The 26,063-nt window shown below is 43.6% G+C and overlaps 1 protein-coding gene across 28 annotated transcripts in view; it reads right to left on the bottom strand.

Annotated features, from left to right (window-relative positions):
- Nucleotides 1-2,941: 2,941 nt before the first annotated feature.
- Nucleotides 2,942-26,063, bottom strand: part of LOC109876272 (uncharacterized) — a 239,151-nt gene continuing 216,029 nt past the window's right edge. For all 28 annotated transcript variants that reach the window (XM_031834915.1, XM_031834925.1, XM_031834908.1 and 25 more), the window contains 11 exons: nt 18,824-19,162; nt 18,399-18,698; nt 14,316-14,630; nt 13,863-14,156; nt 13,427-13,726; nt 9,344-9,658; nt 8,891-9,184; nt 8,463-8,762; nt 4,057-4,344; nt 3,739-3,890; nt 2,942-3,346 (listed from right to left, as the gene is read on the bottom strand). In XM_031834915.1, coding sequence (XP_031690775.1) covers nt 3,338-3,346; nt 3,739-3,890; nt 4,057-4,344; nt 8,463-8,762; nt 8,891-9,184; nt 9,344-9,658; nt 13,427-13,726; nt 13,863-14,156; nt 14,316-14,630; nt 18,399-18,698; nt 18,824-19,162 — 2,906 coding nt within the window. In that variant the 3' untranslated portion in view covers nt 2,942-3,337. The remainder of the gene's footprint in view (nt 3,347-3,738; nt 3,891-4,056; nt 4,345-8,462; nt 8,763-8,890; nt 9,185-9,343; nt 9,659-13,426; nt 13,727-13,862; nt 14,157-14,315; nt 14,631-18,398; nt 18,699-18,823; nt 19,163-26,063) is intronic.

Here is a 26,063-nt window from a genome sequence, read left to right as displayed (position 1 = left end):
AAAACAAACTTAGGGAGGAGGCTTCTAATGTTAATATGCATGAAACCAAGGCTATTACGGTTACAGAAGTCATCAAAAGAGAGTGCCTGGGGAATAGGAGTGGAGCTAGGCACTGCAGGGCCTGGATTCACCTCTACATCACCAGAGGAACAGTGGAGGAGCAGGATAAGGGTATGGCTAAAAGCGATGAGAATTGGTCGTCTAGAACATCTGGAACAGAGAGTAAAAGGAGATTTCTGGGGGCAATAAAATAGCTTCAAGGTATAATGTACAGACAAAGGTATGGTATGATGTGAATACAGTGGAGGTAAACCTAGGTGTTGAGTGATGATGAGAGAGATATTGTCTCTAGAAACATCATTGAAACCAGGTGATGTCATCGCATGTGTGGGTGGTGGAACTGAAGGGTTGGATAAGGTACAGTGAGCAGGGCTAGAGGCTCTACAGTGAAATAAACACTAACCAGAACAGCAATGGACAAGGCATATTGACATTAAGGAGAGGCATGCTTAGTCGAGTAATCATAAGGGTCCAGTGAGTAGTGATTCAGACAGCTAGCCGGGCCATCGGTAGCAAGCTAGCATAGGATGGAGGTCTGTTTTTAGCCACCTTGTGTGTTTCCATTGGTAGATTAGTGGGGTTCCGCATGGTAGAGGGGATCAATCCAATAGTGACACAAGAAAAATTGTCCAATAGACCTATTCAGATAGCAGACAATAAGACAGCTAACGATTAGCGGGCCGAAGATGGGCGTTCAGGTAACGTCGCGACGGAGGGGCCAGTTGGATAACTCCCTCGGGCAGATAACGTTGGTAGTCCAGTCGTGAAGGTCTGGTGGGGCTCCGCATCGCCAGTAAAACGGGTCCGAATAGGTGATTGTAGCCCAGGAGTGGCTGATGGAACTCTTCAGCTGGCTAGCTCCGGAATAATTGATGTTTGCTCCGGGATCGACGTAAGCCAATAGTCACACGGATAGCAGCTAGCTAGCTGCGAGATCCAGGTGTAAATGTCCAGAGCTTGCGGTTGAAATCCGAGGATATGGAGAGAAAAATAGGTCTGGTATGTTCTGGTCTGAGTCGCGTTGTACAAAACTGGCGATAGCTTTTCGAGCTAAAGGATAGCTGATGACCACAAACCGTGGTTAGCTGAATACTAACGTTAGCCAGTAAACTGGCTAGCTTCTGGATAGCTTCTGGCTAGCTAGGCGGGTTGCAGGAGAGTGTTTTGAAGTTTGAAAAGAGAATATATAAAAGATATGCGAAGAAAGGTGTAAATATATATATACACGAGACACGACAAGACGAGGACAAAGGACGTCTGACTGCTATGCCATCTTGGGTAATAAATATGTATGTAATATATTGTCATAAATAATTAGAATTTAAAGGCTAATGAGGCTGTTGGAACTGTTCATAGAGTGTTCTAGGAAGAACTCTCCCAAAGATAAGTGTTCTCGGGTAGAATCCTTCATAGACAGTTCTAGAAAGAACCTTTAGATGATAGAATTGCTCTTGTTAGAACCCTTCAAAGAGTTCTAGGCAGATCCATTCATAGAGGGTTCTAGGTTGAACCATATTCAGGGGGTTCTTTGAAGAAACCTACATAAAGGGTTCTATATTGAACCCTCTATAAAGGGTTCTATCCATCACCGAAAAAGGGGTCCCCTATGGCAGGAGTGTCAAACTCTGTATGGTTCTACTTAGCACCTTTTTTCCAAGAGTGTAGGTGGTAATTATTACGGTCATCACTGTGCTTACCAATGAGATGCTGATGTGGTCGATTATAACAAGCCTTATTATACAGCTAAACGGCTGTCATTTGTCTGTGCGGATGTTCACTGGTTATTTCTCCATGGTTGCTGATGGAGACTGAGGAGAGGGTCAGATGGAGAAAGAGGTGGTCAGACAGGGAGATGCTGCTAGATGGACAGCCTGCTGGGCATTGTGCCCTCCTCTCCCCTGTCGTCAGCCCCTTGGCACGTCAGTTGGCAACATGCTGTGACTCTGTCCCGGCAACAGTGTCACAGCGTTGGTCTTCAGCCATGGTGGTCTGAGCCAATCAGAGCACTTACGATGCCAGATTACACGAGAGCCAGCCAATTGGGAGGCTGGGTGAACTCAGTCGCTTCCCTCCCAGATGTGAATTCCTTCAAACCCTCCAGACATACACACACTCACACTCACAGATATTCTTGCTGACATATGCAGACATTTTGAGAATGTATTCGTGGGGACCTTCCCTGAATGCAGCCAGCTAATATTTTCAGTTGTTTGCCGAACTGTGGGCATCTGCATACAGACCAGTGACCACTGCCACACATGACTGGCCTTTCACATGGGAAATGTACCAGCCCACAGTCAGATGCACCCCAGTCTTGTGGCGTCCTCTAGTGGGCAACAATGGTGTTACAGTGATGAAACGAGGTGCATAACAGCAAACGGGGGAAATAAGATATTGTATTTAATTAACACAAGCTGTCTCTGATCTGACTGTGCGTGTGTGTGTTGGGGGGCTCACCTAAGCCAGGGGAGGCTGATCTACAAATACTATTCCCTGCCAAATAATAGGCTTTGTGTGATTAAGATTCAACGAGATATGCCTCCCCTGGCTAAGGTGAATCCCCCCACCAAATACACACCGCACAACAAGACTGTGATTGATTGATTGGAGAAAGCTTGTATCAATTAAATAACTTTTCCTAGGGTTTTCTACCAGCAGCAAACCCAGTGTATCATTCTGGAAATTCTAGTAAAAAGTACCAGAAAAACAACAACCAAAAAGCATGGTCCTACTTATGTGGTCTTTTAATGTTGTTCTCTATATGTATTTATATCAAATCACATATGAAACATGATTTTTATTCTTTTTAATGGTATATACGTTTTAAGATAATTTTAAAATGATAAACTACAAATAACACACAAGAGGGAGGAGGACAAAGTAGGTTGTTTGAAATAATGTTTTATTATCAGCAGATAATTCAGCAATAACTGGTGTCTAAATACTTCATCATAGAGAGTAATGGTCGGCCTTATTTAATAGAGTTTAAACATCCATTTTTTAAAATCTCTGCTCAAAAATTCTATAACGCATTAACAAGAGATGAGAGCAAGTAAGCACACAACCACATTGTTTTTGTGGGGAATAAAAACAAGAACACTTCCCTGTAATCAAACCTGCAACAGGAAACCGTAAGTAATTAAATCTATGCAATTTTCTAAAGAAACGTGTTGTGATTTTATAAGAAAAGGTTGACAAAAATGGTTTCATTTCCAGTTGAACTCCTAGGGATCTATCATATAGTGTCCTGAAGTCATCAGGAAGTGTCCTGAAGTCATCATTTTGTCTGAAAAGAAAAATATAGGTAAGTATAAGTTGGGAAAACCTTGTAATGCTTTTTATATTCAAAATGTAACTGTGGCTTAACCAGCAATAAAATGTGAGTGTGATAATGAGGTTGCAGTGACATACAAAATACAAAAACACAACAACATATAGCCTCGGGGGAGACCCATTAGATTTATATTGAACATGAAGATAATCTGAATCCCCTCTGTGTGGGATGACATTCGATGTCTGAAACTCAACAGGTGCTTCAACAGGTCATCAATGCAGTAAAGACACACTGGGACATAAGAATGCATTCTTATATTTGTTTTACGCTAATCGCATAAACATATATTGCACTTCAAAGCTAAGCAGTGAAAACCTGTGAGGTGGTTATATCCTCCCTCTCACCTTGACCAGAGTGACTGTGAAGCTGTAGAGGAGGGAGATGAGGAAGAGGACCAGGAATATGCAGGCCATGTTCCAGTTCTCCTCTGCAGTGTCCGCCAGAATGGGATCAGACCTGTTCTCGTCAAAGAAGACACCCTCCACCTCAAGGAGCTCTACTCAAAATGAAAGAGGAGATTTTCAGTGAGAAAAAGTTGCAGAAACAGGCTAGCCTGGAATCCAAACTGTAATGCTCTACTACAATGATGAAAGAGGCTAGAAAGAGGCTAGCACCAGGAAAATGTTATTGTATCAGAATTGAGTGAACAGACAGACAGACACCTGGTTTGGATATGTTCAGGGCCAGAGTCTGGGTGGTGTGGGTCACCCTGCAGGTGTAAACAGCCCCCGGTGTCAAATCCTGGTGTGCCAGGCTCAGGTGGCTCCTGATGCCGAACATTCCTCCTGGTGCCCTGTAGGGGGTGCTAGTGTTGTTGTTCCACAGCTCTGTGACGTTGTCCAGCAGCCAGGTGATGTTGATGTCTGAAGGGTTGAAGCCAAGCACCAGGCAGACGAGCTCACTGGGACCCTGGAGCAGGGTTGCTGTTGGTGCGGAGGGGGTCACTGAGCCTGGAGAGAGAGAGATAGCGAGAGTCATGGAAGGAGAGACTGGAGTGGATGAGACTGGGGAGAGAGGGGGCTGTATGACTGATAGTCTGGAAGAGAAACTGGGTGGAAAGAGGGGGGTGGGATGCATGACTGATAGTCTGGGAGGGGAGAGGGGGGGCTGCATGATATAGTCTGAGAGAGAAACTGAGTAGAGCATGGACGCTGGATCAGGACAGGGGTAATGGTGGGGGGGGGGGGGGGGGGTGCATATTTGTAAACAAAAGCTGGTGCACGGAATCTAACGAAGTCTCTAGATGTATCTTGTGATAAATTGCAGACCACACTATCTGCATAGAAAGTTTTCAGCTATACTTTTGGTGGCTGTTTAGTTACCGCCACAAACGGATGCTGAAACTAAGACCGCACTCAGTCAGCTGTATAAGGAAATAGGCAAACAAGAAACCGCTCACCCAGAGGTGGCGCTCCTAGTGGCCGGAGACTTAAATTCAGGGAAACTTAAATCAGTTCTGCCTAATTTCTATCAACATGTCAAATGTGCAACCAGAGGGAAATAAATTCTAGATCATCTGTACTCCACACACAAAGCTCTCCCTTGCCCTACATTTGGTCAATCTGACCACAATTCTATCCTCCTGATTCCTGCTTAGAAGCACAAATTAAAGCAGGAAGCACCAGTGACTCGGTCTATAAAAAAGTGGTCAGATAAAGCAGATGCTAATCAACAGGACGGTTTTGCTATCACAGTCTGGAACATGTTCCGCGATTCTTCCGTTGGCATTGAGGAGTTCACCACATCAGTCCCTGGCTTTATCAATAAGTGCATCGAGGATATTGTCCCCACAGTAACTGTACGTACGTACCCCAACCAGAAGTCATGGATTACAGGCAACATTCGCACTGAGCTAAAGGGTAGAGCTGCCGCTGTCAAGGTGCGGGACTCTAACCCGGAAGCTGATAAGAAATTCCTCTATGCCCTCTGATGAACCAACAAACAGGCAAAGCGTCAATACAGGGCTAAGATTGAATCGTACTACACCGGCTCTGATGCTCGTCTTATGTGGCGGGGCATACAAACTATTTAGACTACAAAAGGCGCAAGCTGCCCAGTGACACGAGCCTACCAGACGAGCTAAATCACTTCTATGCTCGCTTCGAGGCAAGCAAAACTGAGGCATGCATGAGAGCATCAGCTGTTCCAGACGACTGTGTGGTCACACTCTCCGTAGCCGACGTGAGTAAGACCTTTAAACAGGTCAACATTCACAAGGCTGCGGGGCCAGAAGGATTACCAGGATGTCTGCTCTGGGCATATGCTGATCAACTAGCAGGTGTCTTCACTGACATTTTCAACATGTCCCTGATTGAGTCTGTAATACCAACATGTTTCAAGCAGACCACCATAGTCCCTGTGCCCAAGAACACAAAGGCAACCTGCCTAAATGACTACAGAACTGTAGCACTCATGTCCGTAGCCATGAAGTGCGTTGAAAGGCTGGTCATGGTTCACATCACCACCATTATCCCAGAAACCCTAGACCCACTCCAATTTGCATACTTCCCAAACAGATCTATGGATGATGCAATCTCTATTGCACTCCACACTGCCCTTTTCTACCTGGACAAAAGGAACACCTATGTGAGAATGCTATTCATTGACTACAGCTCAGGGTTCCACACCATATTACCCTCAAAGCTCATCACTAAGCTAAGGATCCTGGGACTAAACACCTCCTTATAAGCTGAATCCTGGACTTCCTGACGGGCTGCCCCCAGGTGGTGAGGGTAGGTAGCAACACATCTGCCACACTGATCCTCAACACTGGAGTCCCCCAGTGGTGCGTGCTCAGTCCTTTCCTGTGCTCCCTGTTCACTCACAACTGCATAGCCAGGCACAACTCCAACACCATCATTAAGTTTGCAGACGACACGACAGTGTTAGGCCTGATCATGGACAACGACGAGACAGCCTATAGGGAGGAGGTCAGAGACCTGCCTGGTGGTGCCAGAATAACAACCCATCCATCAATGTAGCCAAGACTAAGGAGATAATTGTGGACTACAGGAAAAGGAGGACCGAGCACACCCCCATTCTCATCGACGGGGCTGTAGTGGAGCAGGTTGAGAGCTTCAAGATCCTTGGTGTCCACATCACCAACAAACTTGAATGGTCCAAAGACACCAAGACAGTCGTGAAGAGGGCACGATAAAGCCTATTTCACCCTAGGAAACTAAAAAGATTTGGCATGGGTCCTCAGATCCTCAAAAGGTTCTACAGCTGCAACATCAAGAGCATTCTGACTGGTGGCATCACTGCCTGGTACAGCAATTGCTCGGCCACCGACCGCAAGGCACTACAGAGGTTAGTGCCTATGGCCCAGTACATCACTGGGGCTAAGCTGCCTGCCATCCAGGACCTCTACACCAGGCGGTGTCAGAGGAAGGCCCTAAAAATTGTCAAAGACCCCAGTCACCTCAGTCTTAGCCTGTTCTCTCTACTATAGCATGGTAAGCGGTACCGGAGTGCCAAGTCTAGGACAAAAAGGCTTCTCAACAGTTTTTACCCCCAAGCCAATAGACTCCTGAACAGGTAATCAAATGGCTACTCGGACTATTTGCATTGTGTGCCCCCGCCCAACCCCGCCCAACCCCTCTTTTACGCTGATGCTACTCTCTGTTTATCATATATGCATAGTCACTTTAACTATACATTCATGTACATTCTACCTCACATGGCCTAACCATCAGTGCCCCCGCACATTGGCAAACTGGGCTATCTGCATTGTGTCCTGCCACCTGCCACCAGCCCCCCACCACCCGTCACACGCCAACCCATCTGTTACGCTACTGCTACTCTCTGTTTATCATATATGCATAGTCACTTTAACCATATCTACAAGTACAAACCTCCTCAATCAGCCCGACTAACCGGTGTCTGTATATAGCCTCGCTACTGTTATAGCCTCGCTACTGTTATAGCCTCGCTACTGTTATGGCCTTGCTACAGTTATAGACTCACTACAGTTATAGACTCACTACAGTTATAGCCTCGCTACTGTTATAGCCTCACCACTGTTATAGCCTCGCTACTGTTATGGCCTCGCTACTGTTATAGCCTCGCTACTGTTATAGCCTCACTACTGTTATGGCCTTGCTACAGTTATAGACTCACTACAGTTATAGCCTCGCTACTGTTATAGCCTCACCACTGTTATAGCCTCGCTACTGTTATAGCCTCACTACTGTTATGGCCTTGCTACTGTTATAGCCTCGCTACTGTTATAGCCTCACTACTGTTATGGCCTTGCTACAGTTATAGACTCACTACAGTTATAGCCTCGCTACTGTTATAGCCTCACCACTGTTATAGCCTCGCTACTGTTATAGCCTCGCTACTGTACATAGCCTCGCTACTGTTATAGCCTCGCTACTGTTATAGACTCGCTACTGTTATAGCCTCGCTACTGTTATAGCCTCGCTACTGTTATAGCCTCGCTACTGTACATAGCCTCGCTACTGTTATAGCCTCGCTACTGTTATAGCCTCGCTACTGTTATAGCCTCGCTACTGTACATAGCCTCGCTACTGTTATAGCCTCGCTACTGTTATAGCCTCGCTACTGTTATAGCCTCGCTACTGTACATAGCCTCGCTACTGTTATAGCCTCGCTACTGTTATAGCCTCGCTACTGTTATAGCCTCGCTTCTGCTATTTTTCACTGTATTTTTTATGTTGTTTTTCTTTCTTTACTTACCTATTGTTCACTGAATACCTGTTTTGCACTGTTTGTTAGAGCCTGTAAGTAAGCATTCCACTGTAAGGTCTACATCTGTTGTATTTGACGCACGTGACAAAAAAACTCTGTTTTGATTTGATTTGCTGTGTTGTCATGTGTTGCTGCCTTGCTATGCTGTTGTCTTAGGTCTTTCTTTATGTAGTGTTGTGTTACCTCTCTTGTCGTGATGTGTGTTTTGTCCAATATTTATATATTATTTATTTATTCATTTTTAATCCCAGACCCCATCCCCACAGGAGGCCTTTTGCCTTTTTGGTAGGCCGTCGTTAAATAAAGGTTCAATAAAATAAAATAAAAATATATGATCACAAAGTTCCATGCTAACCTTTAACATTACTAGTCTTCTCTGTGGAGTTGAAGCAGCGATGTTCAGCTCTGCATGTTATTGTGTTCAGGGTTTTCCATTGGCTTGAGGGAAGAGTCAGGTTACTGCTGATGCTCTGAGTTGTGCTGCTGGCCTGGTTCACTGGGGTCCTACTGGTTGGGTCTTTTCCATCCAGAAGCCAGGACACTTTGGCGTCATACGCAGAGTGGACCACACATGTAGCTGTTACCTCAGTCTGTGTCATCACTGTCCTGAATCTGGGGGTCTCCAGGTGGAGGGATGGAGTAGACGAGGGAAAAGCTGAGAGCAAAACAGATGAGTGTGGAGATAAAATCGTTTTTTATACACCAAGGTAATTAGGTTATGATTTATGACTTTTGAAGCAAAACTTTAAACAGGTAAGGCGCTTCTGTAAGTTTACAAACTACCTGTGCATAAACTGGTGTGCTTCCTGACAGTTTTCTGAAGATCTTTGTCATCTACCTCACAGATGAAGACCTTCCCCTCATTCCACTCCTGCTGTGTTACTGTGATATGACTGGTTAGTGTCACATGTCCATCTTCCCCCATCCTTATCTCATTGTCTGCTGCAGACCTCTGTTCAGACTCAGAGAGCCACTTGATCTTAGGGTTGAAGCCCCACCCAGAACACATGAGTTTCTGGGTCCCTGAGCCAGACGGCTCCTCACTGGGGACTAGAAGGAGTTCCATGGACAGTTCACCTGGAAAGAACACCATTTCTTTTTTCAATTTTAGCCCTGGAGTGCTGAATGAATATCATGCAACAAACAATGGAAACATAATTTCATGTTGGTAGGCCTTTCTACATTTTCAAGCATTTGAGAAGGTATAATTGGGTCAGATGAGAGAGGTTCACTCACCAAAAAGCTTGACTTTGGAGCTAGACACCCAGCTGTTGGAGAAACCTTGGTTAACTTTACAGGTGAAAGTGTTGTCTGTCTTCCAGTGTGATTTGGGGATAGAGAACCGTCTGGTGAGTGAATGGGGGCCATTGGAGGCAGGCAGATCCACATACTGTTTCTCAGGGAAATCAACCCCATTGGCCTGAAAGGTGACATAGAGGTCACTGGAGGAGAGTTGTGTGATGGCACACTCCAGCACAGCACTGTCTCCCTTCAGTAACTCTGGGAGAGACCTCCTGATCAGAACTGTGGTAGTGCTGCTCACTGCAGGTCCTGGAGAACACACACACACAGAGGAGAGGGGTAAACAGGAGAAAGGAACACTGATCTGGCTTCAGTGTCAATAATCTCTACTTTTTATGGGGGAGGACAGAAGAATACTGCATGTTTTGCTGTACTTCTCTCTGTATATATCTTCATTCAAAGACTCAATCATGGACACTCTTACTGACAGTTGTGGCTGCTTTGTGTGATGTATTGTTGTCTCTACCTTCTTGCCCTTTGTGCTGTTGTCTGTACCCAATAATGTTTGTACCATGTTTTGTGCTGCTACCATGTTGTGTTGCCACCATGTTGTTGTTATGTTGTGTTGCTACCAATGGCGCAGGAAGAAATGGCAGCTGTTTTACAGGTGCCCAACCATTTGTGCTATTATGTGGGGATTTTTCGTGTTATTTGTATTTTTGTACATAATGTTTCTGCAACCGTATCTTACAGCAAAAAAGAGCTTCTGGATATCAGGACAGCGATCACTCACCTCGGATTAGACAAATAATTTTTCTTCAACAAGCAGGACACACAGGACATTCTCAGAACACCCGACAAGGCCAACATCCCAGTTATTTGCAAGTGAAAGAGATGCAGGTACAGAGGACACAGAGTGGGGTGCCTCATAAGGATCCGTAGAAAGCGAGTGGGAAAGCTGCCGTTACCGTCAATATTACTCATCAACGTGCCATCATTGGACAATAAATTAGGCGAGGCACGATCACAAATATCATAAACTGTAATATCTTATGTTTCATGGAATCGTGGCTGAATGATGACATGGATATTCAGCTAGCTGGAAATACGCTGCACCAGCAAAATAGAACTGCACACTCCGGTATGATGAGGGGGGGTGGGGGGGGGTAGTCTGTGCATATTTGTAAACAAAAGCTGGTGCACGAAAGCTTAGGAAGTCTCTAGATTTTGCTTGCCTGAAGTGGAGTATCTTGTGATAAATTCCAGACCACACTATCTGCCTAGAAAGTTTTAAGCTATACAATTCGTGGCTGTTTATTTACCACCACAAACGAATGCTGGCCCTATGACCGCACTCAGTCTGCTGTATAAGGAAATAAGCAAACAAGAAACCACTCACCCAGAGGCGGCGCTCCTAGTGGCCGGAGACTTTAATGCAGGGAAACTTAAATCAGTTCTACCTCATTTCTATCAACATGTCAAATGTGCAACCAGAGGGAAAACAATCCTAGATCACCTGTACTCCACACACAGAGATGCGTACAAAGCTCTCCCTTGCCCTACATTTGGTAAATCTGACCACAATTCTATCCTCCTGATTCCTGCTTACAAGCAAAAATTAAAGCAGGAAGCACCAGTGATTCGGTCTATAAAAAAGTGGTCAGATGAAGCAGATGCTAAACTACAGGACTGTTTTGCTATCATAGACCTGAAACTGTTCCGGGATTCTTCTGATGGCATTTAGGAGTACACCACATAAGTCACTGGCTTTATCAATAAGTGCATCGAGAACATTGTCCCCACAGTGACTGTACGTACATACCCCAGCCAGAAGCCATGGATACAGGAAACATTTGCACTGAGCTAAAGGTTAGAGCTGCCGCTGTCAAGGTGCGGGACTCTAACCCGGAAGCTTATAAGAAATTCCTCTATGCCCTCTGATGAACCAACAAACAGGCAAAGCGTCAATACAGGGCTAAGATTGAATCGTACTACACCGGCTCTGATGCTCGTCTTAAGTTGCAGGGCATACAAACTATTATAGACTACAAAGGGAAGCACAGCCGCGAGCTGCCCAGTGACACAAGCCTACCAGACAAGCTAAATCACTTCTATGCTCGCTTCGAGGCAAGCAACACTGAGGCATGTATGAGAGCATCAGCTGTTCCGGACGACTGTGTGATCAAAGTCTTATGTGAGTAAGACCTTTAAACAGGTCAACATTCACAAGGCTGCGGAGCCAGAATGTGCTGACCAACTGCAGTTGTCTTCACTGACATTTTCAACATGTTCCTGATTGAGTCCGTAATACCAACATGTTTTAAGCAGACCACCATAGTCCCTGTGCCCAAGAACACAAAGGCAACCTGCCTAAATGACTACAGAACCGTAGCACTCATGTCCGTAGCCATGAAGTGCTTTAAAAGGCTGGTCATGGCTCACATCAACTCCATTATCCCAGATACCCTAGACCCACTCCAATTTGCTTACTGCCCAAACAGATCTATGTATGATGCAATCTCCATTGCACTCCACACTTCCCTTTCCCACCGAGATAAAAGGAACACCTATGTTAGAATGCTATTCATTGACTACAGCTCAGGGTTCCACACCATAGTACCCTCAAAGCTCATCACTAAGTTAAGGATCCTGAGACTGAACACCACCTTCTAAAACAGGATCCTGGACTTCCTGACGGGCTGCCCCCAGGTAGTGAGGGTAGGTAGCAACACATCTGCCACGCTGATCTCCAACACTGGAGCCCCCCAGAGGTCCCCTCCTGTACTCCCTGTTCACCCACGACTGCATGGCCATGAACAACTCCAACACCATCATTAAGTTGGCCGACAACACGACAGTGGTAGGACTGATCATGGACAACGACGAAACAGCCTATAGGGAGTGTGACGACCCTCCCACTCTGTCTGCCGAATTCTTTCTCTTTGCCCTTGTTTTCCTTAATAATAGGATGTTGGTGGGCGGAGCTGGGAGGGTCGTCAGAGAAATGGGACAAACCTGGGCTCAGGTGTGTCCCAGAATAAATACACCACTTCCCAATTAATGGAGGAGACTCTCTCCATGCAGACACAGACAGAATTGGTTGTGGCATTCTTGTGGCTATTTGGTTTATATGAATTGGCACCTTTCAACACCCCGCATTATCACATGTATGCACGCAACAACTCACTTACACTACTGACTACTGACTAAACACACACCATTGTTAATTGTATTTACTTTACTTCAGTTAATACATATATTTTGCTAATTCTTTATCTCCACATTGTCTCCCTTTTTGTTACGGGCTTAGAGCCAGTTCGTGACAGGAGGAGGTCAGAGACCTGGCCGGGTGGTGCCAGAATAACAAGCTATCCCTCAACTTAACCAAGACTAAGGAGATGATTTTGGACTACAGGAAAAGGAGGACCGAGCACACCCCCATTCTCATCGATGGAGCTCTAGTGGAGCAGGTCTGACTAACCGGTGTCTGTATGTAGCCTCGCTACTGTTATAGCCTCGCTACTGTTATAGCCTCGCTACTGTTATAGCCTCGCTACTGTTATAGACTCGCTACTGTTATAGCCTCGCTACTGTTATAGCCTCGCTACTGTTATAGACTCGCAACTGCTATTTTTCACTGTCTTTTTACTGTTGTTTTTCTTTCTTTACTTACCTATTGTTCACTGAATACCTGTTTTGCACTGTTTGTTAGAGCCTGTAAGTAAGCATTCCACTGTAAGGTCTACATCTGTTGTATTTGACGCATGTGACAAAAAGACTCTGTTTTGATTTGATTTGCTGTGTTGTCATGTGTTGCTGCCTTGCTATGTTGTTGTCTTAGGTCTCTCTTTATGTAGTGTTGTGTTACCTCTCTTGTCGTGATGTGTGTTTTGTCCAATATTTATATTTTATTTATTGATTAATTTTTAATCCCAGATCCCATCCCCACAGGAGGCCTTTTGCCTTTTTGGTAGGCCGTCGTTGTAAATAAGAATTTGTTCTTAACTGACTTGCCAAGTTAAATAAAGGTTCAATAAAATAAAATACAAATTTATGATCACAAAGTTCCATGCTAACCTTTAACATTACTGGTCTTCTCTGTGGAGTTGAAGCAGTGATGTTCAGCTCTGCATGTTATTGTGTTCAGGGTTTTCCATTGGCTTGAGGGAAGAGTCAGGTTACTGCTGATGCTCTGAGTTGTGCTGCTGGCCTGGTTCACTGGGGTCCTACTGGTTGGGTCTTTTCCATCCAGAAGCCAGGACACTTTGGCGTCATACGCAGAGTGGACCAAACATGTAGCTGTTACCTCAGTCTGTGTCATCACTGTCCTGAATCTGGGGGTCTCCAGGTGGAGGGATGGAGTAGACGAGGGAAAAGCTGAGAGCAAAACAGATGAGTGTGGAGATAAAATCGTAAAATAGTGTTTTATACTCCAAGGTAATTAGGTTATGATTTATGACTTTTGAAGCAAAACTTTAAACAGGTAAGGCACTTTTGTAAGTTTACACACTACCTGTGCATAAACTGGTGCTCTTCCTGACAGTTTTCTGAAGATCTTTGTCATCTACCTCACAGATGAAGACCTTCCCCTCATTCCACTCCTGCTGTGTTACTGTGATATGACTGGTTAGTGTCACATGTCCATCTTCCCCCATCCTTATCTCATTGTCTGCTGCAGACCTCTGTTCAGACTCAGAGAGCCACTTGATCTTAGGGTTGAAGCCCCACCCAGAACACATGAGTTTCTGGGTCCCTGAGCCAGACGGCTCCTCACTGGGGACTAGAAGGAGTTCCATGGACAGTTCACCTGGAAAGAACACCATTTCTTTTTTCAATTTTAGCCCTGGAGTGCTGAATGAATATCATGCAACAAACAATGGAAACATAATTTCATGTTGGTAGGCCTTTCTACATTTTCAAGCATTTGAGAAGGTATAATTGGGTCAGATGAGAGAGGTTCACTCACCAAAAAGCTTGACTTTGGAGCTAGACACCCAGCTGTTGGAGAAACCTTGGTTAACTTTACAGGTGAAAGTGTTGTCTGTCTTCCAGTGTGATTTGGGGATAGAGAACCGTCTGGTGAGTGAATGGGGGCCATTGGAGGCAGGCAGATCCACATACTGTTTCTCAGGGAAATCAACCCCATTGGCCTGAAAGGTGACGTAGAGGTCACTGGAGGAGAGTTGTGTGATGGCACACTCCAGCACAGCACTGTCTCCCTTCAGTAACTCTGGGAGAGACCTCCTGATCAGAACTGTGGTAGTGCTGCTCACTGCAGGTCCTGGAGAACACACACACACAGAGGAGAGGGGTAAACAGGAGAAAGGAACACTGATCTGGCTTCAGTGTCAATAATCTCTACTTTTTATGGGGGAGGACAGAAGAATACTGCATGTTTTGCTGTACTTCTCTCTGTATATATCTTCATTCAAAGACTCAATCATGGACACTCTTACTGACAGTTGTGGCTGCTTTGTGTGATGTATTGTTGTCTCTACCTTCTTGCCCTTTGTGCTGTTGTCTGTACCCAATAATGTTTGTACCATGTTTTGTGCTGCTACCATGTTGTGTTGCCACCATGTTGTTGTTATGTTGTGTTGCTACCAATGGCGCAGGAAGAAATGGCAGCTGTTTTACAGGTGCCCAACCATTTGTGCTATTATGTGGGGATTTTTCGTGTTATTTGTATTTTTGTACATAATGTTTCTGCAACCGTATCTTACAGCAAAAAAGAGCTTCTGGATATCAGGACAGCGATCACTCACCTCGGATTAGACAAATAATTTTTCTTCAACAAGCAGGACACACAGGACATTCTCAGAACACCCGACAAGGCCAACATCCCAGTTATTTGCAAGTGAAAGAGATGCAGGTACAGAGGACACAGAGTGGGGTGCCTCATAAGGATCCGTAGAAAGCGAGTGGGAAAGCTGCCGTTACCGTCAATATTACTCATCAACGTGCCATCATTGGACAATAAATTAGGCGAGGCACGATCACAAATATCATAAACTGTAATATCTTATGTTTCATGGAATCGTGGCTGAATGATGACATGGATATTCAGCTAGCTGGAAATACGCTGCACCAGCAAAATAGAACTGCACACTCCGGTATGATGAGGGGGGGTGGGGGGGGGTAGTCTGTGCATATTTGTAAACAAAAGCTGGTGCACGAAAGCTTAGGAAGTCTCTAGATTTTGCTTGCCTGAAGTGGAGTATCTTGTGATAAATTCCAGACCACACTATCTGCCTAGAAAGTTTTAAGCTATACAATTCGTGGCTGTTTATTTACCACCACAAACGAATGCTGGCCCTATGACCGCACTCAGTCTGCTGTATAAGGAAATAAGCAAACAAGAAACCACTCACCCAGAGGCGGCGCTCCTAGTGGCCGGAGACTTTAATGCAGGGAAACTTAAATCAGTTCTACCTCATTTCTATCAACATGTCAAATGTGCAACCAGAGGGAAAACAATCCTAGATCACCTGTACTCCACACACAGAGATGCGTACAAAGCTCTCCCTTGCCCTACATTTGGTAAATCTGACCACAATTCTATCCTCCTGATTCCTGCTTACAAGCAAAAATTAAAGCAGGAAGCACCAGTGATTCGGTCTATAAAAAAGTGGTCAGATGAAGCAGATGCTAAACTACAGGACTGTTTTGCTATCATAGACCTGAAACTGTTCCGGGATTCTTCTGATGGCATTTAGGAGTACACCACATAAGTCACTGGCTTTATCAATAAGTGCATCGAGAACATTGTCCCCACAGTGACTGTACGTACATACCCCAGCCAGAAGCCATGGATACAGGAAACATTTGCACTGAGCTAAAGGTTAGAGCTGCCGCTGTCAAGGTGCGGGACTCTAACCCGGAAGCTTATAAGAAATTCCTCTATGCCCTCTGATGAACCAACAAACAGGCAAAGCGTCAATACAGGGCTAAGATTGAATCGTACTACACCGGCTCTGATGCTCGTCTTAAGTTGCAGGGCATACAAACTATTATAGACTACAAAGGGAAGCACAGCCGCGAGCTGCCCAGTGACACAAGCCTACCAGACAAGCTAAATCACTTCTATGCTCGCTTCGAGGCAAGCAACACTGAGGCATGTATGAGAGCATCAGCTGTTCCGGACGACTGTGTGATCAAAGTCTTATGTGAGTAAGACCTTTAAACAGGTCAACATTCACAAGGCTGCGGAGCCAGAATGTGCTGACCAACTGCAGTTGTCTTCACTGACATTTTCAACATGTTCCTGATTGAGTCCGTAATACCAACATGTTTTAAGCAGACCACCATAGTCCCTGTGCCCAAGAACACAAAGGCAACCTGCCTAAATGACTACAGAACCGTAGCACTCATGTCCGTAGCCATGAAGTGCTTTAAAAGGCTGGTCATGGCTCACATCAACTCCATTATCCCAGATACCCTAGACCCACTCCAATTTGCTTACTGCCCAAACAGATCTATGTATGATGCAATCTCCATTGCACTCCACACTTCCCTTTCCCACCGAGATAAAAGGAACACCTATGTTAGAATGCTATTCATTGACTACAGCTCAGGGTTCCACACCATAGTACCCTCAAAGCTCATCACTAAGTTAAGGATCCTGAGACTGAACACCACCTTCTAAAACAGGATCCTGGACTTCCTGACGGGCTGCCCCCAGGTAGTGAGGGTAGGTAGCAACACATCTGCCACGCTGATCTCCAACACTGGAGCCCCCCAGAGGTCCCCTCCTGTACTCCCTGTTCACCCACGACTGCATGGCCATGAACAACTCCAACACCATCATTAAGTTGGCCGACAACACGACAGTGGTAGGACTGATCATGGACAACGACGAAACAGCCTATAGGGAGTGTGACGACCCTCCCACTCTGTCTGCCGAATTCTTTCTCTTTGCCCTTGTTTTCCTTAATAATAGGATGTTGGTGGGCGGAGCTGGGAGGGTCGTCAGAGAAATGGGACAAACCTGGGCTCAGGTGTGTCCCAGAATAAATACACCACTTCCCAATTAATGGAGGAGACTCTCTCCATGCAGACACAGACAGAATTGGTTGTGGCATTCTTGTGGCTATTTGGTTTATATGAATTGGCACCTTTCAACACCCCTCATTATCACATGTATGCACGCAACAACTCACTTACACTACTGACTACTAACTAAACACACACCATTGTTAATTGTATTTACTTTACTTCAGTTAATACATATATTTAGCTAATTCTTTATCTCCACATTGTCTCCCTTTTTGTTACGGGCTTAGAGCCAGTTCGTGACAGGAGGAGGTCAGAGACCTGGCCGGGTGGTGCCAGAATAACAAGCTATCCCTCAACTTAACCAAGACTAAGGAGATGATTTTGGACTACAGGAAAAGGAGGACCGAGCACACCCCCATTCTCATCGATGGAGCTCTAGTGGAGCAGGTCTGACTAACCGGTGTCTGTATGTAGCCTCGCTACTGTTATAGCCTCGCTACTGTTATAGCCTCGCTACTGTTATAGCCTCGCTACTGTTATAGACTCGCTACTGTTATAGCCTCGCTACTGTTATAGCCTCGCTACTGTTATAGACTCGCAACTGCTATTTTTCACTGTCTTTTTACTGTTGTTTTTCTTTCTTTACTTACCTATTGTTCACTGAATAACTGTTTTGCACTGTTTGTTAGAGCCTGTAAGTAAGCATTCCACTGTAAGGTCTACATCTGTTGTATTTGACGCATGTGACAAAAAGACTCTGTTTTGATTTGATTTGCTGTGTTGTCATGTGTTGCTGCCTTGCTATGTTGTTGTCTTAGGTCTCTCTTTATGTAGTGTTGTGTTACCTCTCTTGTCGTGATGTGTGTTTTGTCCAATATTTATATTTTATTTATTGATTAATTTTTAATCCCAGATCCCATCCCCACAGGAGGCCTTTTGCCTTTTTGGTAGGCCGTCGTTGTAAATAAGAATTTGTTCTTAACTGACTTGCCAAGTTAAATAAAGGTTCAATAAAATAAAATACAAATTTATGATCACAAAGTTCCATGCTAACCTTTAACATTACTGGTCTTCTCTGTGGAGTTGAAGCAGTGATGTTCAGCTCTGCATGTTATTGTGTTCAGGGTTTTCCATTGGCTTGAGGGAAGAGTCAGGTTACTGCTGATGCTCTGAGTTGTGCTGCTGGCCTGGTTCACTGGGGTCCTACTGGTTGGGTCTTTTCCATCCAGAAGCCAGGACACTTTGGCGTCATACGCAGAGTGGACCAAACATGTAGCTGTTACCTCAGTCTGTGTCATCACTGTCCTGAATCTGGGGGTCTCCAGGTGGAGGGATGGAGTAGACGAGGGAAACGCTGAGAGGAAAACAGATGGAGAATTCACAAGACTTGTAGATTTGGATTGTTGCTAGGTTTTTCTATTGTACAGTATTCTATACCCATCCTCTGGCCCAATACACAGTGCCGTCACTGAAACCCACCTGAGCAAATACTGGTGGTCCTGGAGACTGGTGTTCCTGTAGGTGGTCCTTGTGCTGCATTGTGGGTGGCCTTGCATGTGACCTCTGACCCTTGAGTCCATTGGCTCCGGTCCAGCTCCAGCTGGCTGTTCAGGCTGAATGTTTTCTCCTCACCTTCTAGACTCTGCAGCTTCCGCTGGACTGGAGATGTGGTCACAGTCTTGTCATCCAGCAGCCACTCCACACTCAGCTTGTCAGGGTAGAACCCACTCAGGATGCAGAGGATTCCCACCTTCGATCCCACCTTCAGTTCCTCCCAGAGAGGATACAGTGTGATATTTGGAGGAATGACCCGCTGCACTAAAACAAAGTGGAAGGAGGAGGAAAATTCAGGGCCACTTTTTTACTTTGACAATTTTTTCCGATTTGGTGATTAACAAGAAGTTAAAGTCAGATTGTAAACTTTTAATCAAATTCTTCATACCTTTTTATATGCAGTTTAAAGTAACCCCAGTCTATGAAAACCAGGCCTGGGCTGAGTGTAATGACTTTTAATGGCGCCTAGATGGCGCTATGGACCTATTAGGTAGCTGGCTGGCTGGGCACTGAGAAGTGGTAATGGTAGTGGTCAGATGTGGAGTTGGAGGGTTGTGAAACACAGGTGTTAGAGCAGGACAGGCCTCAGCGAACAGGGAATGCAGCAAGCGGAAGCGTGAGGTAACACCCTGGTCCCAAAAAAGCATCCCAAAAAACAGAAGTGAAACATGTTGAGCAACCGTGTGTATTAGAAGCCAGGTGTGAGGTCTACTTCTGCTTATGGAAATCAGTTGCCATTTGCATGTTTCTGAGCTATCTGCATGAAGAGTTCTCTTTTATAATTCTATTATGTAACTTCTTACCACTCGGTGTTACACTTTCGTTGTTTTGACAACCCATCAAGCTATTTCTGAATAGTTTGCATACCAAGTTTAGCAAGGCCCACTGATTCCAGATGTGTTCATGCAGAACCCAGTGCGCAAACAGCATCCAGCAAAAATAAGATGTAGATTACTTACTGTAGATTCATCCTCACATCACAACAGCCACGCAGTTCTAAAATCACTTTTAAAACACTTATACTAATGTAACCGTAATTAATAAATGTGTTTATAATGCATCATTCTAGCTGCATTTTCTTTCTAATGGATGAAGAAATGCTAAGGGAAGAACAATACACTGTTGTTCACTTCAGTTACACTTTTATTATCTTCATAGTTTAAAAAGGCACAATGAAATATTTACAAATCTAACCTCTACAGTTGAACTATTCAAACAAAATCAACAATAAAGACAAGCAGGAGAACAGTTACATGTATTGTATCCATTCATATACTGTATTGTAAGTATGAAAAGTTATATCTTCTTCAAGTACTTCAACATTTCTTCATTTCACCTGAAATAAGAAGCAAACATTTGTTCACTTAAATTACTTACAATAATTGTGACATCTATTTAGATACAATTATTATTTTTATTAGCTGACACTTCAATAAAATGACTTGTGTAATTAACTATACTTATATATAATATAACTATTAGGCCTATATAATAATATAGTTATAATGTAAGTTATATATAATATATTTAGGTTATTACTGTATTCCCTCTCACTAGTATGCCTCTTGCAGAGAATTGGAACACACAAAATAGGCCTATGTGTACATTCATGTCTTGCTAGAATCTGTTCATGTTGCTACTGAAAGTTCTACCACGCATACATGGATTGTTTGTTTGAATGTGGATCCATACAGACTATGGAACTTTCAAAACCAAAATGTCTTCCTTTCCCACTACTCTTCCCACACTACGGTCATGGCTAGAAGGGATACAGCTTTTGTCAAGTTAACTTTATTTTTGCATTTTAGCTAACCCTAACCTCTTTCCTAACTTTATCCTAATTCTCCTAACCTGCTACGTTAATTCTCCTAACCTTCTGCGGCTGGTAGCCTAGTGGTTAGAGCATTGGGTCAGTAACCGAAAGGTTGCTGGTTTGAGTCCCTGAGCTGACAAGGTAAAAATCTGTTGTTCTGCCCTGAGCAAGGAAGGCAGCTAACCCACATTTCCCTCAGCTCTGAAAATGTGAATGTTGATTATGGCAGCTCCCTGCACCTCTATGATTCAGAGGGGTTGGGTTAAATGTGCAAGACAACTGACTAGGTATCCCCCTTTCCCCTAACCTGCTACAAAAAAGTCAAATCTGACAAAAGCTTATCCCATTTAGTAAAAACCCCAGATTCCCAACAAGGCATTACCTTGATGGCAGTTGCTCCAACGCCATACAGCAGAGTTATGAGGAAGAGTATGATGAAGGTGAAGGCTGTTTTTCCCATGCTGTCCCTGTCGGTTTCCATGGTGTTGCTGCATGGACAGTCAGTCAACACGAGACAATCTGCATGTGGATATGAGAACAGTGTCAGTAGGCAGTCAAAACAGTTACTCATCACTCTGGTGCCCAGTCTGAAACCCAATCACAAACCCCAACTTCTGGACACTTCTTGATGGCTCCTAAGAAATGTGAAAGTATTTGTTATAGATCTTAGTTCCGCCATCGCTCCAGCCATATTGTTAACAAGGGGAATTTTGCATGTAGCCTACCCTTACTGTTCATTGCAGATCTAAAGGGGCTATCAATAAGTGTCAAACGGTTGGAATGGGTATACTTTCAACTGTTTTATGGGAAACCATGCATAGTACAGCTGTCTCCGGTATCAGTCATAGATAATACTGTCTCCGGTATCAGTCATAGATAATACTGTCTCCGGTATTAGTCATAGATAATACTGTCTCCGGTATCAATCATAGATAATACTGTCTCCGGTATCAGTCATAGATAATATTGTCTCCGGTATCAGTCATAGATAATACTGTCTCCGGTATCAATCATAGATAAAACTGTCTCAGGTATCAATCATAGATAATACTGTCTCCGGTATTAGTCATAGATAATACTGTCTCCGGTATCAATCATAGATAATACTGTCTCAGGTATCAATCATAGATAATACTGTCTCAGGTATCAATCATAGATAATACTGTCTCCGGTATCAGTCATAGATAATACTGTCTCCGGTATCAGTCATAGATAATATTGTCTCCGGTATCAATCATAGATAATACTGTCTCCGGTATCAGTCATAGATAATACTGTCTCCAGTATCAGTCATAGATAATACTGTCTCCGGTTTCAGTCATAGATAATACTGTCTCCGGTATCAATCATAGATAATACTGTCTCAGGTATCAATCATAGATAATACTGTCTCCGGTATTAGTCATAGATAATACTGTCTCCGGTATCAATCATAGATAATACTGTCTCAGGTATCAATCATAGATAATACTGTCTCCGGTATCAGTCATAGATAATACTGTCTCCAGTATCAGTCATAGATAATACTGTCTCCGGTTTCAGTCATAGATAATACTGTCTCCAGTATCAGTCATAGATAATACTGTCTCCGGTTTCAGTCATAGATAATACTGTCTCCGCTATCAGTCATAGATAATACTGTCTCCAGTATCAGTCATAGATAATACTGTCTCCGGTTTCAGTCATAGATAATACTGTCTCCAGTATCAGTCATAGATAATACTGTCTCCGGTATCAGTCATAGATAATACTGTCTCCGGTTTCAGTCATAGATAATACTGTCTCCAGTATCAGTCATAGATAATACTGTCTCCGGTTTCAGTCATAGATAATACTGTCTCCGGTTTCAGTCATAGATAATACTGTCTCCGGTTTCAGTCATAGATAATACTGTCTCCGGTTTCAGTCATAGATAATACTGTCTCCGGTTTCAGTCATAGATAATACTGTCTCCGGTTTCAGTCATAGATAATACTGTCTCCGGTTTCAGTCATAGATAATACTGTCTCCGGTTTCAGTCATAGATAATACTGTCTCCGGTTTCAGTCATAGATAATACTGTCTCCGGTTTCAGTCATAGATAATACTGTCTCCGGTTTCAGTCATAGATAATACTGTCTCCGGTTTCAGTCATAGATAATACTGTGATATTCGGTAGGACGTGAGAAAAAAATCTAAAGCATACTTTGTCTATTGGACTTGAGCATGTTTTTTCTGCCTCACCGCCTATGACCTTTCATCAATTACTGAGTTATTACTTAACGAATACAACACATTGATAATCTAAAACATGAGGATATCAAACCAGCAGTGAAGGTGACCCTGACTTGCTTTGGCCAAACGGCACACTTGCCGATCAATGGGGACTTCCAACTTCTACTTGGCTTGGCTTGCTTCTTGTGAACGAACCCTAGTCATATTTCATCCATTTCCAAACCCATGGTGGTAGACTTGAATCAATAGAACAGGCATATAGCATTTCTATAGGTGAGACCCAGTAGCGGGAACAGAAGCACACAAAGCCAAACAACAAGAAGACAGGACAGCCTGATTAAGTTCAATGCACTACATCTGATTACACCAAAGACATGAGGAGAATATCTGAAACAGCAGATAACTGGGTTGCTAATGCTAGAGCTACACTTCCATAGTTCATTCCTGTCATCGGGGGAACATTTTAACAATGTGAGTGTATATCACTTCTCTATTGTTTACAAGACTATAGCCCAGTGTGCAAAATAAGCTTTATACTTATACATTATTCAGTGTCCACCATTACTGTATTACAGATATATTGCATGGTCATTTGGCCTGATTGCAAATGTGAAGCATCAATACTTTGCTTGACTTGTATTGTCACTTTATCATTAGTTTTAGTAGTCTGAGAGTTGACATTTTCCCCAAACAGAGATACTGAAGCTATGCACAAAAGTGGGGAGACGGGACAGACATGAGTAGGAACTGCATGACATACAGTACATCAACAGGATTAATGATTTAAAGTTTTTATTTGGATTTTTGATTCTGCACTTAAAAGACACACAACATGTTATGTCACTGACACAAACAGCAGAGGTAACACGCGGCAACACACATCAACAAAACACAATGCAACCTCTACTGGGCCTTGCAGCTCTGAGGCACATTCAAGCTGAGGTTAACTAAGTTGGGTTGGTTTGAGGTTCTGTCAATGGTTCTCATAATAATTTTTGTGGACTTGATCATGCTTTCGTGGTAAACTACACAGCTATACACCACTTCTTTGTTCTTCCACAAGTCATTGCTAAATGTGAGCTGACTGTAGACAGAGTAGGTCCTTCCTGATTGAATCTGGCTAGTGGTGTTGAATTGGTACAATGCTGAACTGCTCGTTCTCTCCACCAGCTCATCGTCAACAAGCCAAGCCACTAAAACGTCCTTGGGGTAGAAGTCTTTGACGTAGCAAGTCAGGGTCACCGTATTATCACTAGTTTGTTCTGCTGGAGCCAGCAGAAAGACAGATGGACGCTGTGGATCTCCTCCTGGAAGCATGAGAGAACAGTCAGGGCTTCTCCCCATGCAAGTACTTGGCAAACAATTTACATTTAGCTAAATGCTGCCTATATTAAGCCAATCAAACAATGTCTTCCCTCACAGGAGTTTCGTCTTGAGAGGCCAAAGGGACCCATCATAGAAAAGCATTTTGTCATTTTGCAGTCAGTCATCATCTGATTTAATCAGATCAAATTGCTAACAGCTCCATTTGGTTCCTTGCAACTCTGACAATTAAAGTCACTTTTCACTAGTCTACACAATCTCCTATCATCATTTTGAATTCCCACATGATGGACAATTGGATATCTGTTTATATCGTAAATATGAAATCCCAATTAAGTAAAAAGAAAAGTGAGAGGGAAACCAAAGCAGTTTGTCTTACCGGTCTCCCTCTTGTAGGCTTTCTTTATCAAGGACCCCAGGTTTTCCAAGTGATCTACAGCGCAGTAGAATACTGTCCCATTGCTCCAGTCCTCATAAGTGATGTCAAGTATGGCAATTTTGTCAGTGACACCATTTCGGCTGGTTAAGGTCTTTCCATTGTCATTTTCCCATTTGACGCTCATGAAGCCAGAAACTATTTCATTGACATCGCACACAAGCTGAGCTTTTTTGTTCATAAGCATATCCTCAAGAGACGGCTCGATGATCTTAATGAACACTAAATTTCCATGGACTGGACCTGCTGAGAAAGGATGTAAGGAATATTCACCAAGCTGTTTGTGAGAACAGCAATTAAAATGTAAACAGTTTGTATGTTTTGGATCAATGTAGGCTATTCTGTTTTCCCTCCAGCTGGCTGGTCACAATCAATCCTTTTTCATGCATGGGCTATTTTTACACAATTTAAGAAAAACCTTTAAGTGCTAATTAGAAAAATGTGCTAACTTTTCAATCTGGCCTAGAGCTCTGTCACAAAAGCCCTGCTTCTTGATGCTCCTTTAATGAGATACCAAGAGAAGATAATCTGACATATTTTACTCACCATCTGATGAAGTGTAGCCCACAGTTCTCCTCACATTTCCAGCTTTGTTCTCAAACACGCAAGTGAATGTTACTTCTTCACTCTTCCACTCACTCTCATTGACTCTGAGATAGCTGGTTGTGCTGTACAGAGTTTTCTCACTCTTCTTCTCACTCTCACAAGAACTCTTGAAATCAGATACAACTTCTTTTTCTGTTCCTTTTTCCATCCTCATCCATTTGATTGTGTGTGTACGGGGTGAAAAGTCATTGGCAAAGCAGGCGAAGGAAGCCGTCCTATTTTCTGACATCTCCTCTTTAGAGGGGGTCATTACGTAAAGAGACGGCTGCTGCAGATATTCCGCTAAAATACAAACAAACACACATATATATATATATATATATGCAGAAGCAGAGAGAAAACAATATACATTTGCAGAAGCTGGCATAGGATACAAATGCGCAGTAAAGATGAACAGAACAGCTAAACAGCTTATGGGAAATTTCATGGTAACATGTTTTTCAAACTAAAATCAGAGATTGCAAAGTTAAACAAACCATGCAACTCTATCCACAAGGACTCATTTTTACAATTTCCACAGAAAATTTGACAAAAACACGTTTACTTGAAGAACAGTGAAGACACAAAATTTGGTAACAGAATGACAGTTTGTGCTGTCATTCTGTTACCAAACTTTGAATCGGTACTATTCAAGTAAATATTCTTTCATTTTTAAAAAGTGTATATCAAAGTATATACCGTCTTAGACTGTGGACATAGAATAATTATGCTGGCAGACGAAAGCAAAAAGAGCTCAACACTGTTTGTAGCATGTCTTCTTGGGGGAGATGGCT

Source organism: Oncorhynchus kisutch, linkage group LG10 (assembly GCF_002021735.2).
Source record: "Oncorhynchus kisutch isolate 150728-3 linkage group LG10, Okis_V2, whole genome shotgun sequence".
In the NCBI taxonomy this organism is placed as follows: Eukaryota; Metazoa; Chordata; class Actinopteri; order Salmoniformes; family Salmonidae; genus Oncorhynchus; species Oncorhynchus kisutch.
This window is presented reverse-complemented; position numbering and strand designations above follow the sequence as displayed.